Consider the following 16,582-nt stretch of genomic DNA (forward strand, 5'->3'; position numbering starts at 1 on the left):
GAAGAACTCCAGGGAGAGAGCATCCACAGCCTCCCTGGGCAACCTGTGCCAGTGTCTCGTCACCCTCACTATAGAGAACATCTTCCTAACATCCAGTTTCAATCTTCCCTCTAGGTGCTAGGTTGGATTGGATGAGCTTGGAGGTTTCTTCCAACCTGGTTGATTCTATGGTTCTGTGAAAAGCAAAATTTGGATTCTAATGCAATCTGGAATTTGACACATTTTATTAGCAAATTGTATTTAATCTTAATCAGCCAAACATGTAAGTGTTAAGATGTAGTAGTTGTACCTCAGGAAACATCATCATGGGGCTTTTTAAAATGCAGGAATCAAATGCTATTGAGAAAAAAACAAAATGAAACAAAACAAAACAACACAAACCTTTAACCAACCAGAAAAAAAATGCATTGTGAATCAAATTTATGCCACAGGAAATATAACAAAGACTTTCATGTTCAATTCATTGCCAATTATTTCCACGTTTGGAAGGTTGACCTAAACAGCTTTAGTAAGACTCAAACTTTAATTCCCCAGGAGAAATGTTCCTCAGTCTTTCAGTTGTTTGCTATTAAATCATTATGTTCCTGCATTATATAATTAGGACAATCAGTTTGAAGCTCATTTGTGTAGTAGTCTGACTTTGGAAGCAGACATCATGTGAAAATAACTGATGACTTAGTGACTTTCATGAACCCTCTGCTTGAATCTGAGAGTGATTCTTTTGAGGGTTTAAGATTACGTAAGAGAGAGCTGAGGTGCATTAAGAAGAGTGTGCCCAGCAGATTAAGGGAGGTTCTTCTCCCTCTCTGCTCTGCCCTGGTGAGAGCTCATCTTGAGTACTGCCTTCAGTTTTGGGTTCCCCAGTTTGAGGGACAGGGATCTGCTGGAGAGAGTTAAGAGAGGGCTACAAGGATGATGAGGGGACTGGAGTACTGCTTGATGAGGAGAGGCTGAGGGCCCTGGGGCTGTTTCTTCTGGAGAAGAGAAGACTGAGAGGGGATTTGATAAATGTTTATACATATCTGAGGGCTGGGGATCAGGAGGGGGGGACAGGCTCTGCTCACTGCTCCCTGGGATAGGACAAGCAGCAATGGATGGAAACTGCAGCACAGGAGGTTCCAGCTCAACACAAGGGGGAACTTCATGTCTGTAAGGGTCCCAGAACACTGGCACAGGCTGCCCAGAGAGGTTGTGGAGTCTCCTTCTTTGCAGACTTTCAGGTCCCATCTGGATGCATTCCTCTATGACCTGAGCTAGATTGTATGGTCCTGCTGCGGCAGGGGAGTTGGACTGGATTGTCACCTTGGGTCCCTTCCACCCCCTAACATCCTGTGATCCCACGACCTTTCTTTTCCTTTTATTCACATGCTTTCACTTCTTTCCCAAGCCTGTTTTTGGGTGAGACCTGAGAAGCTCCTTAAAATATTTACAGCCTGTCATGACATAGAGATCTAGTGAAATGAAAAAGAAACAAACCACCAAGGGAACTGCTTTATAGAAACAGTAGTTTCTGATACAGGTTGTGTAAACATGCAAACTCCCAAGCTCTTTTGTACATCTCACATTCTGGTGCTTCTCCTGCTATGACAAAATGCTTGATTTGATTTCATTTTCACAGAATTTGGCAGTTAAAACTCGACTACCTTAAAAAGTAACAAAAACAAAGGGCAAAGAAGCAGTGAAGTTTTGGTAAGCACATGGCTCAGAGTCCGGTCCCACCACTGGAATTTTGGGTTCTTTGGTTATGGGGAAGTTTTTATGGCTGTGCAGCTTAGAGCCCAATAAGCCAATGGGTCTGGATGGGATTCATGCTAGGGTGCTTAGGGAGTTAACACAATAGCTGGCACAATAGCTGCTCTCCATCATTTGCACTGGTCCTGACTAACTGGGGAGGTCTCAGGGGACTGGAGGCTGGTCACTGTGACACCTAGCCACAAGAAGAGCCAAAAGGAGGATCCAGGGAACTCTAGGCCTGTCATCCTGACCTCAGTGCCTGGTGAGGTTAGGGAGCAGCTCATTCTGAGTGCCATCAGGTGGCATGTACAAGACAACCAGGGGATCAAGCCCAGTCAGCAATGGTCTAGGAAAGGAAGGTCCTGCCTAACCAATCTAATCTCCTTCTATGACTGGATGATCTGCCTGGTAGACAAGGGGAGAGCTGTGGATGTGCTCTACCTAGACTTCAGCCAAGCCTTTCACATAGTCTCTCACAGCATCCTCCTGGCAAAGCTGGCAGCCAGTGGCTTGGGCTGATGCCCTCTGTGTTGAGTTATACACTGGCTGGATGAGCAGGCACAGAGAGTGATGGTGAATGGTGCTGCATCCAGTTGGTGTCTGTGGAGCAGGAGTGTCCCCCAGGGATCAGAACTGGGCCAGTTGTGTTCAACATCTTTACTGATGGCCTGAATGAGGGGATGAAGTCTACCACCAGTAAATCTGCAGAGGACACCAATCTGGGGGCAGTGTGGATCTGCTGGGAGATAGGAAGACACTTGAGAGAGACCTGGACAGGCTGGGTTAATGGCTGAGGCCAATGGGGTGAGGTTTAACAAGATCAAGTACAGAGTCCTACACTTTGACTACAATAACTCCATGAAGCACTATAGACTGGGAATGAGTGGCTGGAGAGCTGCCTGGCAGAGAATGACCTGAGGCTGCTGGGTGATGACCAGCTGGACATGAGCCAGCAGTGTGCCCAGCTGGCATGGAAGGCCAATGGCATCTTGGCCAGCAGCATTGAGGGGCTGGAGCGGGGCCAGAGGAGAGCGACGAGACTGGGGAAAGGTCTGAAGGGGAGGGCTGCTGAGGAGAGGCTGAGGGAGCTGGGGGTGTTCATCCTGGAGAAGAAGAGACTCAGTGAGGACCTTATAGGGTCCCCTCTGTAGGGCACACCCTACAACTACGTGAAAGGAAGTTGCAGTAACATGAGGGTCAGGCTCTGCTCCCTGGCAATGTGTGAGAAGAGGTGGGGGCAGTGTGCCCAGGTGGCCAAGAGAGCCAATGGCATCCTGGCCTGCATCAGGAGCAGTGTGGCCATCAGGACAAGGGAGGTTATTCTTCCCCTGTACTCAGCACTGCTCAGACCACACCTTGAGTGCTGTGTCCAGTTCTGGGCCCCTCAATTCAAGAAGGATGTTGAGGTGCTGGAACATGTCCAGAGAAGGGCAACAAAGCTGGTGAGGGGCCTGGAGCACAAATCCTATGAGGAGAGGTTGAGGGAGCTGGGCCTGTTTAGCCTGGAAAGAAGAGGCTCAGGGGTGATCTTATTACTGTCTACAACTACCTGAAGGGGCATTGTACCCAGGTGGGGGTGGCCTCTTCTCCCAGGCAACCAGCAACAGAAGAAGGGGACACAGTCTCAAGTTGTGCCAGGGTAGGTCTAGGCTGTATATTAGGAAGAAGTTCTTCCCAGAGAGAGTGATTGGCATTGGAATGGGCTGCCCAGGGAGGTGGTGGAGGCACCGTCCCTTGAGGTCTTCAAGCAAAGCCTGGATGAAGCACTTAGTGCCATGGTCTGGTTGATTGGATAGGGCTGGGTGCTAGGTTGGACTGGATGATCTTGGAGGTCTCTTCCAACCTGCTTGATTCTATGATTCTATGTCCTGGAGCTGTGCCAGGGTAGGGTTAGGTTGGATGTTAGGAAGCACTTCCTGATGGAGAGGGTAATAAGTCACTGGAATGGACTGCCCAGGAAGGTGGTGGAGTTGCCATCTCTGCAAGTGTCTAAGGAGAGATTGTATGTGGCACTTAGTGCCATGGCCTGGTCGATGTGCTGGTGTGAGGTCGTAGACTGGACTGAATGATCTCAGAGATCTATCCCAGCCTCAACACTTCTGTGATTCTGTTGGAAACACTGAGGTTGAAAGAGGTTGGCTCTGTGTCCTGTTTGTAGAAAGTTGACTGTAAAACTGTTCTGGGACATGCCATTCCTTTTAACGTGTTTGTAAATGCTTCCTCCAGTGCATCTGCTTTGGGTTTATTCATTTCTTAATTGAATTTCACTGTCAGATCCAGGGTTTTGGGAGTCCAGACAATGTCCTAACAGCTTGGATTGCACTGCCCTATCTTTCAGATATGTGGCTCAGAAGAAAAAGATCCCGCCTGACGAGGGTAGAGCTTGATTATCTCCGAGGTTATGGTTTTGAAATGGCAATGAAAAAGATTCAGGGTTCATAGAATCAACCAGGTTGGAAGAGACCTCCCAGCTCATCAAGTCCAACCTAGCACCCAGCCCTGTCCAATCAACCAGACCATGGCACTAAGTGCTTCATCCAGGCTTTGCTTGAAGACCTCAAGGGACGGTGCCTCCACCACCTCCCTGGGGTTTATGAGACCTGAGAGACCAATAACATCATAAAACAATTTTACCAGTCATGGTGCTGTTTGTGAAAGACTTTGGTATCTATTAAGGCTCTCCCTTAGGTGTCCCAGCAGTTTGGATGCATTTTATCATAGCATCATAGAACATCAAGGGCTGGAAGGGACCTGAAAAGATCATCCAGACCAGCCCCTCTGCCAGAACAGGATCATCATAGAATCATAGAATCAGCCAGGTTGGAAGAGACCTCCAAACTCAAATGACAGTAGAGTATCTGATAAATACATGTGCAGTGTTAATGGTTATATTTCAGATTGACAAAGGATGAAAACTGATGATGTAAGTGCATTAAAACTGGAGAACACAGGCTCTAGAAGCTGGTATTAATTCTCAAAACTGCACTCAGGTATCTGACTTTATGCCCTTACATTTGAAGTGTTGTAAGCAGTGGTATCGTTTAGTATTTATGTTGTTCACTTTGCTGCCCTTTCAGAGCTGCAGGAGTCCTTTGCCTTGGCCTCTTTTTGAGTAGGTGAGAAGTGGTATATATCATATCTTTTGTTCTCTTGTTGCTGCCAGAGGACCTCTGCACCTTAATATCAGGAACAGTTCCTCAGTTGCTCACCTAGTAAGAAAAATCATCCCATTTCAGGCCAGCTAGAGACTCTCTGTGTCTTCAAGCTTCCTTCTTCACAAGATATAAATGATCGGGGAAGATAAATTAAGTATTCCATCTAGCTCAGCTGCATTCTCTTAGTTCTCCAGCTTGGGTTCAGAGGTACTGTCATTTGAGATAGGAGGCCCTTCAAGAGGCTGGAGCTGAAGGTCAGGTGATGCTGATGACTGAAACAATGCTGAGATGGAAATTCTTCCAACTGACAGAACTCTCAGTCCTTGTTCTCATACAGCTCAGGGTTTTTTTGCCACACAGTCATAGAATCAGGCAGGGTTGGAAGGGACCACAAGGATCAGACAGTTCCAACCTCCCTGCCATGCCTAGGGACACCCTACCCTAGAGCAGGCTGCACACAGCCTCATCCAGCCTGGCTTTAAAGACCTCCAGGGACGGGGCCTCAACCACCTCCCTGGGCAGCCCATGTCAGCCTCTCACCACTCTCATGCTCAACAGCTTCCTCCTCATGGCCGCTCTGACTCTCCCCACCTCCAGCTTTGCTCCATTCCCCCCACTCCTGTCACTCCCTGACAGCCTCAAAAGTCCCTCCCCAGCTTTCTTGTACACCCCTTCAAATGCTGGCAGGCCACAAGAAGGTCACCTGGGAGCCTCCTCTTCTGCAGCCTGCACAGCCCCAACTCTTTCAGTCTGTGCTCACAGCAGAGCTGCTGCAGCCCTCTGAGCATCCTCCTGGCCCTTCTCTGGACACACTCCAGCATCTCCACATCCCTCTTGTCCCAGGGGCTCCAGAACTGGATGCAGTACTCCAGGTGGGATCTCAGCAGAGAGGAGTAGAGGGGGAGAATCAGCTCCCTGGCCCTGCTGGCCACACTTCTGCTGCTGCAGCCCAGGCTGTGGTTGGCTTTCCGGGCTGCAAGTGCACACTGCTGGCTCCTGTTGAGCTTCTCACCCCCAAGTCCCTCTCCTCAGGGCTGCTCTCCAGCCTGTAGTTGTGCTTGGGATTGCAGTCACTCTCAGTTTGTTCCTGTGACTTAAAGAGAAGAGCTTCAGCTAAATTTTGTCAGAGAAACAGGCTGATGGCATTGCATTTTTTGGTGTCTGACAGCTGTGAACTGGTTTTGTTTGTGGTTTTATTGTTTGTGTCTTTTTAATTCAATTGTATTTTAACCATTTAATGGACATAAAACCATAATGTATTGGCTACTTACTGTCATCAATATAAGTGATGAATGAGACCTCCACCTCTGTAAAAGCACAGTAAAAATAAGTGCTGTACCTTTTGAGATCCTGAAGTTTGTAAATTTTGTCTTGTTTTCTTTGTTGTGGAAATGAAGGGATCACTCCTCACAGTTGAGATGTGAAGGCAGGTCACACACACTAATCATGGTAGCATAACAACCCCAAGCAGCGCTATAGGCTGGGGACTGAGTGGCTGGAGAGCAGCCAGGAGGAAAGGGACCTGGAGGTACTGATAGATAGTAAGCTGAAGATGAGCCAGCAGTGTGCCCAGGTGGCCAAGAGAGCCAATGGCATCCTGGCCTGCATCAGGAGCAGTGTGGCCAGTAGGACAAGGGAGGTTATTCTTGCCCTGTACTCAGCACTGCTCAGGCCACACCTTGAGTGCTGTGTCCAGTTCTGGGCTCCTCCAATGCAGAGAGATGTTGAGGTGCTGGAAGGTGTCCAGAGAAGGGCAACAAAGCTGGTGAGGGGCCTGGAACACAAATCCTATGAGGAGAGGTTGAGGGAGCTGGGGGTGTGCAGCCTGGAGAAGAGGAGGCTCAGGGGTGATCTTATTCCTGTCTACAACTACCTGAAGGGGCATTGTAGCCAGGTGGGGGGTGGCCTCTTCTGCCAGGCAACCAGCAATAGAACAAGGGGACACAGTCTCAAGTTGTGCCAGGGTAGGTATAGGCTGGATGTTAGGAAGAAGTTCTTCACAGAGAGAGTGATTGGCATTGGAATGGGCTGCCCAAGGAGGTGGTGGAGGCACCGTCCCTGGGGGTGTTCAAGAAAAGCCTGGATGAGGCACTCAGTGCCATGGTCTGGTTGACTGGATAGGGCTGGGTGCTAGGTTGGACTGGATGATCTTGGAGGTCTCTTCCAACCTGGTTGATTCTATGATTCTATGATAATAAACCCACACATTTTGGCACTGAGATCATGCCCTCTGTGTCAGAGGTACTATATTAGCGTGGCATTGGCCAATTTACAGTAGAAAATACTTGTTGCAGAATTTACATGGAGTCAATAAGCAGTGCTCCCTAGCACTTAGATTAGATGATGTGCTGAGGGGTTTGGTTTAGTCAAGGACTTGTCAGTGTGAAACCAATGATTGGGCTCGACGAGCTTGAAAGGCTTTTCCAATCCAAGAAATTCTGTGGTTCTGTGATTCCTGGTTACAGGTGACCTTTCCAGGACTTGCCTAAATCTTCCTTCAGCAAAACACTTCTATTAGTGCTTTCAGGTTTAACGTGGATGTGGTGCACTGCCACGTTTACATGTCGCCGTGCTGGGCTTTTTGCTTCTCCAAGGCGTTTGTACATGCCTTGAATTGGATTAAAGGGGACTGCTGTTATAAAACCTAATGTCAGTTTGACTCAATCTAGAAAATAACAGTTTTTAAAGGTCACATAAAGTAGGCCGTTCTCAGCCCTCTTTTTCTGAATATGTTTGATTAAAAATAGTGTGCTCTGTTTATTGAATCACTGGTGTTCTCCCTGGAGGGCCAGCTGAAGCTGAAGCAGATCTTTGCGTTTGTCATCAGTTTAAGGTCACAAACACAACTAGATTAAGTAGTGCTGTATACCTTTCCTCACTACTGAATTGTCAGTGATGAATTGCTTGTCATAAAATTAAACATCAGGAGTCAGTTGAGCATGGAGTGTTGCCCTGGGAGCGTAGCCAGGTGTTTCAGTCAGTGCCCGTTGTGTAACTGTACCCATCTGTAACTCCTGGAGAGACTGGCTTTGGTGCAGGACCCACAGTATCCCAAGTGATGCTTGTGAAGAGTGTCTTTTGAGATCACAGAATCACAGAATGTCAGGGGCTGGAAGGGACCTCCAAAGGTTATCCTGTCCACTCCCCTTGCCAGAGCAGGATCACCCAGAGCAGATCACAAAGGAGCACTTCCAGGCAGGTTTTGAATATCTCCAGAGAGGGAGACTCCACAACCCCCCTGAGCAGCCTGTGCCAGGGTTCTGTCACCCTCACAGGTTAAAAATTCCTCCTCACGTTTAAATGAAGCTTCATATGCCTCAGCTTCCACCCACTGCCCCTTGTCCTGTCATCAGCCTCCAGCCTTCTGCCACTTACCTTTACATATTGATAAATGTTGATGAGGTCACCTCTCAGTCTCTTCTCCCAGCAGCACAGCCCCACCTCCCTCAGTGTATCTTCATAACAGAGCTGTTCCATTCCCTTCAGCATCTTTGTGCCTCCGTGCTGGACTCTGTCAAGCAGTTCTGTATCTCTCTTGAACTAGGGGGCTCAGAACTGGCCCAGGGATCCATTTGTAGAAAATGAAATGGCTGAGAAAAATGCCTTGATTGCCTTCTCATTGTTTAAAGTAGACTGAGAGGAGGCTTTGTGCTCTCCTTCCCATTATTTGTATTATTGCCTGGGGAGCTTTGTTACAACTGTGTCTTAAAAAGAAACCGTTAGCTCAGGTGGGAAAATTTGGATCCTATGGTTGAAAATTGCATCAGGAATGGTGTGGTCAGCAGGAGCAGGGAGGTCATTCTGCCCCTCTACTCTGCACTGGTTAGACCACACCTTGAGTACTGTGTTCAGTTCTGGGCCCCCCAGTTTAGGAGGGACATTGAGATGCTTGAGCGTGTCCAGAGAAGGGCAACGAGGCTGGGGAGAGGCCTTGAGCACAGCCCTACGAGGAGAGGCTGAGGGAGCTGGGATTGGTTAGCCTGGAGAAGAGGAGGCTCAGGGGTGACCTTATTGCTGTCTACAACTACCTGAGGGGTGGTTGTGGCCAGGAGGAGGTTGCTCTCTTCTCTCAGGTGGCCAGCACCAGAACAAGAGGACACAGCCTCAAGCTGCACCAGGGGAGATTTAGGCTGGAGGTGAGGAGAAAGTTCTTCCCTGAGAGAGTCATTGGACACTGGAATGGGCTGCCCGGGGAGGTGGTGGAGTCGCCGTCCCTGGAGCTGTTCAAGGCAGGACTGGACGTGGCACTTGGTGCCATGGTCTGGCCTTGAGCTCTGTGGTAAAGGGTTGGACTTGATGAGCTGTGAGGTCTCTTCCAACCCTGATGATACTGTGATACTGTGATAATCTTTGTCTTGTTGTTGCTCTGAGGGGTAAACCTAATAATTCTGGACTGAACCAGAGATTGAACCAAAAATCCCTTGTCATTTTTGTAACTGTTGGAATCCAGTCTGAAATTCCAGTGTTGTCCTTGGTGCACAGCTTTCAGCATGCTTTCCAAAGCCTCCGTGTGCGAGTGCAGCGCTTTCTGTCTCCCTGGCCTTAAACACCTCCAGCCATGGGGCCTCAACCACCTCCCTGGGCAGCCCTGTCCAGGCTCTCACCACGCTCGTGATGAACAACTTCCTCCTCTGAGCTAGTTCCTGGGGGAATTCTATGACACCAAGCTAGGAGCAGGTGTGGAGCTGTTGGAAGGTAGGAGAGCCCTGCAGAGGGACCTGGCCAGGCTGGATGGGTGGGCAGAGGCCAATGGGATGAGACTGAACAAGGCCAAGTGCAGGGTTCTGCACTTTGGCCACAACAACCCCAAGCAGTGCTACAGGCTGGGGACAGAGTGGCTGAGAGCAGCGAGGAAGAAAGGGACCTGGGGGTACTGATAGATAGTAAGCTGAAGATGAGCCAGCAGTGTGCCCAGGTGGCCAAGAGAGCCAATGGCATCCTGGCCTGCATCAGGAACAGTGTGGCCAGCAGGACAAGGGAGGTTATTCTGCCGCTGTGCTCAGCACTGGTCAGGCCACACCTTGAGTGCTGTGTCCAGTTCTGGGCTCCTCAATTCAAGAGAGATGTTGAGGTGCTGGAAGGTGTCCAGAGAAGGGCAACGAAGCTGGTGAGGGGCCTGGAGCACAAATCCTATGAGGAGAGGTTGAGGGAGCTGGTGGTGTGCAGCCTGCAGCAGAGGAGGCTCAGGGCAGAGCTCATTGCTGTCTACAACTACCTGAAGGGAGGCTGTAGCCAGGTGGGGTTGATCTCTTCTGCCAGGCAAGCAGCAACAGAACAAGGGGACACAGTCTCAAGTTGTGCCAGGACAGGTATAGGCTGGATGTGAGGAGGAAGTTGTTGTCAGAGAGAGTGATTGGCATTGGAATGGGCTGCCCAGGGAGGTGGTGGAGTCACCATCCCTGGAAGTGTTGAAGCAAAGCCTGGCTGAGGCACTTAGTGCCATGGTCTGGTTGACTGGCTAGGGCTGGGTGCTAGGTTGGACTGGATGATCTTGGAGGTCTCTTCCAACCTGGTTGATTCTATGATTCTATGATTCTATGATTCTATTTTTTTTGTCACTTGCATATCACTGTAATGATTTTGGGGTTTTGATTTTGCTCTCCAGAATTGGGACTTCTTTCTAGTTAAGCCGAGCATTTAAAGTGTTGAATTTGGAGTCTAAATAAAAAGGGCTGGACTGTCAAATGTGTTTTGCAACTGCAATTCCCACTTACTTGTATGGCATTTTGGAATGGTGTTTAATGCTTACCAGGGTGTTTATATTTAACTACCTGGGTATGTTTAAGAGCCTAACTTTGTGTGATTTAGTTGGGCAATTAATGAGGCAGGAATTCTAAAATATGTAGTTAATTTTTATTTCCAGAAAGCCCTGCCCACAACTGTCTACTAATGAGATAAATTTGGGTTCTAATTTGGTAGGGAAAAATCATCACAAGGATGCTTATGGGCAATTCATTCAGTTAAGAGAATCAGGAAAAGTGTTTAGCCACACAATGGCTTTGCCTCACTTATAAATAGGCAGCCTGGAGCCCTAGGGCAAGTCTGTGCTACTCACTGTGGTGGAGTAGGAATGTCAAGACAGTGCCTGGCTCCTTTGTGGCAGTGTTGGAAGTGCTTGTCTGTTCTGAGGCTCCAAGATCTTCCTAGGGTGCTGGGAAAGAGGAAAGAGCCAGCGAATCTCTGACTCTTCCAATGTCAATCAGTCTTTCTGTCAAGAACTTCTCCCTAACATTCAGGCTGAACCTGCCCTGGCACAGCTTGAGGCTGTGTCCTCTTGTTCTGCCACGGGTTGCCTGGGAGAAGAGCCCAACCCCACCTGGCTACAGCCTTCCTTCAGGTAGCTGTAGACAGCAATGAGCTCTGCCCTGAGCCTCCTCTGCTGCAGGCTGCACACCCTCAGCTCCCTCAGCCTCTCCTCACAGAGCTGTGCTCCAGGCCCCTCACCAGCCTTGCTGCCCTTCTCTGGACACCTTCCAGCACCTCAGCATCTTTCTTAAATAGATGGCCCCAGAACTGGACACAGCACTCAAGGCATGGCCTAACCAGTGCTGAGCACAGGAGCAGAAGGACTTCCCTGGTCTTGCTGGCCACACTGTTCCTGATCTAGGCCACGATGTCATTGTCCTTCTTGTCCACATGGGCACACTGCTGGCTCATGTTCAGTCACCTGTCAACCAGTACTCTCAGGTTGCTCTCTGCCTGCTTGCTCTTCTGTTGTCAAGAACATTTTTCCATGACATGTTCCTTTAAGGAGAAAAGAAAATATATTTTTTATTCACTGGAGACAGAAGGTAAAGAGGTATTTGAAAGGTGTTTTTTCTTTTCCGACATTTGTTGAATATTTTTCTTGTTTATTTTCTTTGATGCAGAGTTATAACAGTTAATGGAACAGGCTACACAGGCAAAAGAACCTAGAACCGGCTAGGGCTGGGTGCTAGGTTGGACTGGATGAGCTTGGAGGTCTCTTCCAACCTGGTTGATTCATGGGACTTTAAAGGTCATATAGTTCTAACCTTGCTGCCCTAGACACCTCCTACTAGTCCAGCTTTCTCAAGGCCCCATCTAACATGCCTTGGATACTTCCAGGGCTGCAGACTCCACAATTTCTCTGGGCAACCTATTCCAGTGCTTCATCACTCTCATGGGAAAGAATTCCTCACTAATGCCTGACCTGACTCTAGCTTCTTCCAGTTTGAAGCTGTCACTCCATATCTTTGTAGAATGTGCCTCTCCAGCTATCCTGCAGGCTCCCTTTCAGTACTGGAAGGCTGCTGTATGGTCTCCTGGGAGCCTTCTCCTGGCTGAAGAACCTCAGCTCTCTCATCCTGTCTCCATAGGAGAGGTGTCCCATCTCCCTGTTCATCTTCGTAGCTGTCCTCTGCACACACTCTAGATGATCCATGTCCTTCTTTTGTTGGTGGCTCCAGAGCTGAACACAGTACTCTGGGGTCTCACAAGATCAGATTAGATAACGAGAATCACCTCTGGCAAGCTGCTGGACCTGCTGCTTTTGGTACAACCCTGGGTATGGATGGCTTTCTGGGATGCATGTGCACAACTAGATGATCTTTTGAGATCTCTTCCAGCCCCTGACATTCTGTGATTCTCATCAAACACTAATGAAAATATAGTAAGGTTGAAATGCTGATGCAGTGTTACCATGTTAAGCAATCCAGAGAATACCCAGAATAAGTTCATGCATTTTTAATAATACTGGCCCTGAATGTTAAACTGCAGAGGAGCTATTTCTGGAGTGAAGGGTTTCAGAAATGCTGGAAGGTTGCATTGCTGAGTTTGGTTTCACATAACATTTTTTGTGGTTGTTGCTGTTCTTGAAGCATGTGACCATTTCTGCAGAGGCACAATACTACTGAAGAGGCTTTGAAAAGAGGCAAGCTACACTGACAAGATGGAAACCAATGGCAGCCCTCTGCTTCTGCAAGACTCTTCAGTTTCAACTCACTGTTCATAGAACCATAGAATCAGCCAGATTGGAACAGACCTCCAAGCTCATCCAGGCCAACCTAGCACCCAGCCCTGTCCAGTTAACTAGACCATGGCACTAAGTGGCTAGTAGGATGAGGGAGGTTATTCTTCCCCTGTACTCAGCACTGGTCAGGCCACATCTTGAGTAGTGTCCAGTTCTGGGCTCCTCAATTCAAGAGAGATGTTGAGGTGCTGGAAGGTGTCCAGAGAAGGGCAACAAAGCTGGTGAGGGGCCTGGAGCACAAACCCTATGAGGAGAGGCTGAGGGAGCTGGGGGTGTGCAGCCTGCAGAAGAGAAGGCTCAGGGCAGAGCTCGTTGCTACCTGCAACTACCTGAAGAGAGATTGTAGCCAGTTGGGGGTTGATGCCTTCTCCCAGGCAAGCAGCAACAGAAGAAGGGGACACAGTCTGAAGTTGTGCCAGGGGAGGTCTAGGCTGGATGTTAGGAGGAAGTTGTTGTCAGAGAGAGTGATTGGCATTGGAATGGGCTGCCCAGGGAGGTGGTGGAGTCACCGTGCCTGGAGGTGTTGAAGCAAAGCCTGGATGAGGCACTGAGTGCCATGGTCTGGTTGACTGGCTAGGGCTGGGTGCTAGGTTGGGCTGGATGATCCTGGAGGTGTCTTCCAACCTGCTTGATTCTATGATTCTAAGTGCCTCATCCAGTCTTTTCTTCATCCGAACACAACTCTTGCATAGTGATAATTATGTGTATTAGAATGCAACAGATTTATCCTCAGCTGACTGAACTGTGTAATAACAACCTACCTGTGCTTATGTTTTGGAAGTATTTTAACACCACTACAGCAGGAAAGTGAAAAATAAAGCATTTCTCTCCATACCATTTGGCAGCTGTTGCTGTTCATGCTAATTCAGTCCAACAAACTTGCCCATGGCAAATGTCTGCCTTGTTTTTAGGAGCCTATGTGTGATCTGCTGCACAACACTTTTCAGATACAAACAAATAGAATCATAGAATCAACCACGTTGGAAGAGACCTCCAAGATCATCCAGTCCAACCTATCACCCAGCCCTAGCCAGTCAACTAGACCATGGCACTAAGTGCCTCATCCAGTCTTTTCTTGAAGACCCCCAGGGACGGTGCCTCCACCACCTCCCTGGGCAGCCCATTCCAATGCCAATCACTCTCTCTGTGAAGAACTTCTTCCTAATATCCAGCCTATACCTACCCTGGCACAACTTGAGACTGTGTTGCCTAGAGATAGAGAGATACATATCAAAATCCAAATGACCAATTTAGTTTGGCATAAACTTAGGTACTGCAGATGTGGCAACCACAGAATTCTCAGTGTTTAAAAAAGCCCTGGTAATGTTTATGAGCAAAGAACTATATTTTTGGTCAGATTGGGGTTGTTGGTTTGTTTTGGTTTTTTGATGAACTGGTATGTGAAAGTTGGATTAATATCATAGAAAGAGAGGTGTAAACATACAGAAAGTTACTTCCCCTTTTTCTTCACTCAGATTTTGGTGCTTTTAAAAAGGTAAGAAATGTGAAGGTGAATCTTCTGTGACTGAGTTGTTGAATTTGCATCTTCCACAAGTTTACACACCAAGTTCACAGGCAAATGATGGTTTCACTGCATTTACGAAGCCTTTTAACTTCTGAGACTTTCTTCAACAGTAAAGAATTGTAGGATGTAAGAAAGTGCTTTACTTATTGACTTCATACCCCAAAAAAGTCTTTTTCAGCTCTTTAGATAGCACTGGCATGCAGCCTGGAGTCAGGTGTGTAACCACACCTCTCTGCCCCAATTAACACACCCAGATTAATGGCCCTGGCTGCAAAATCAGGGTGGGTTTTATTTTTTTGTTGTTGTTGTTGTTGTTGTTTTTTAGGATTTCACATTGGCACTTCTTTGCCTTTAACCTTCCTGATGAGAATTTGAATTCCTGCTTTTCATCCCCTATCTCACCTGTAACTTTTTGCCCCACAGATTTTCCACATGACATACGACCTGGCCAGTGCTGTGGTGAGAATCTTTAATCTGATTGGAATGATGCTTCTGCTGTGCCACTGGGATGGTTGTCTTCAGTTTTTAGTACCACTGCTCCAGGATTTCCCACCAGATTGCTGGGTGTCCCTAAACGGTATGGTTGTAAGTATTGTTCATTTTTCATTGTGCTTTCTAAACATTTTACTAAACACTTAGCTTTAGACTTAAGTTTAAAAAGACATTTAGTAATACACTCCTCTGCAATCTACTTGTAGTTACCTTTGAGTCGCTATCAAACTGAGGTCTGTTTTGTAGCCCTCATCACCAATAAATTATATTGACTCATTGTCAATATATGTGCCAGACAATACTTGCATTTTTAAGGTAATTTTAATTTATTAACCCTCTTTTCCACCCTAAAAAAAAAAGAAAACAAGCACCAAAAGAAATTCACCAGGGTTTCCAGTTTAGACTGTAGTTTTAGAATGCTGTAAACAACTTCTGAGTCATGTCTTGATCCCTTTACCAAGTTGTTCCTATCTCAACTTTCTAAGCAAAATGAAAGAAACAGATTTACTTCTGTGATACTTCATTGTATGTGATGAGCAGACTGTTCAAGGAGAGAACGTGGCTGTGCTTTGCTTATAAGGTAGAGTAATAATTTTCTGCTTGTTTGGCCTGTGCCCTAAAGATCAATAGCTGTGAAAAATTAAGTAGTTTCTCTCAAGTCAGATAATGAGGTTAACACATGGAATATAGGTATTGCACTGAAAAAGTTTTGGAAATATGCCTGTGCCAAGAAGGAAAAAGCTCCAAGGAATTCTTTCACTGGTCATATCCACACAAAACAAAAAAAAATGTTTCTCCATTTTTTACTAGCTCAGAATCCTTGAAGCAGCACCTTTAAAGTAGCTGGAATCTGATTTAGTTGGGCAATTAATGAGGCAGGAATTCTAAAATATGTAGTTAATTTTTATTTCCAGAAAGCCCTGCCCACAACTGTCTACTAATGAGATAAATTTGGGTTCTAATTTGGTAGGGGAAATCTTCACAAGGATGCTTATGGGCAATTCAGTCAGTTAAGAGAATCAGGAAAAGTGTTTAGCCACACAATGGCTTTGCCTCACTTATAAATAGGCAGCCTGGAGCCCTAGGGCAAGTCTGTGCTACTCACTGTGGTGGAGTAGGAATGTCAAGACAGTGCCTGGCTCCTTTGTGGCAGTGTTGGAAGTGCTCGTCTGTTCTGAGGCTCCAAGATCTTCCTAGGGTGCTGGGAAAGAGGAAAGAGCCAGCGAATCTCTGACTCTTCCAATGTCAATCAGTCTTTCTGTCAAGAACTTCTCCCTAACATTCAGGCTGAACCTGCCCTGGCACAGCTTGAGGCTGTGTCCTCTTGTTCTGCCACGGGTTGCCTGGGAGAAGAGCCCAACCCCACCTGGCTACAGCCTTCCTTCAGGTAGCTGTAGACAGCAATGAGCTCTGCCCTGAGCCTCCTCTTCTGCAGGCTGCACACCCCGAGCTCCCTCAGCCTCTCCTCACAGGGCTGTGCTCCAGGCCCCTCACCAGCCTTGCTGCCCTTCTCTGGACATGTTCCAGTACCTCAACATCTCTCTTGAATTGAGGAGCCCAGAACCAGACACAGCACTCAAGGCATGGCCTAACCAGTGCTGAGCACAGGAGCAGAAGGACTTCCCTGGTCTTGCTGGCCACACTGTTCCTGATCCAGGCCAGGATGTCATTGTCCTTCTGGTCCAC

At 47.7% G+C, this 16,582-nt stretch overlaps 1 protein-coding gene across 1 annotated transcript in view; it reads left to right on the plus strand.

The window, feature by feature from the left end:
* HCN1 (hyperpolarization activated cyclic nucleotide gated potassium channel 1) overlaps positions 1 to 16,582 on the plus strand; it is a 346,393-nt gene that overhangs the window by 153,711 nt on the left and 176,100 nt on the right. The window contains exon 3 of the mRNA XM_064140084.1: positions 14,828 to 14,989. Coding sequence (XP_063996154.1) covers positions 14,828 to 14,989 — 162 coding nt within the window. The remainder of the gene's footprint in view (positions 1 to 14,827; positions 14,990 to 16,582) is intronic.

The sequence above is a fragment of the Pogoniulus pusillus genome, chromosome Z, assembly GCF_015220805.1.
Source record: "Pogoniulus pusillus isolate bPogPus1 chromosome Z, bPogPus1.pri, whole genome shotgun sequence".
Taxonomy (NCBI): Eukaryota; Metazoa; Chordata; class Aves; order Piciformes; family Lybiidae; genus Pogoniulus; species Pogoniulus pusillus.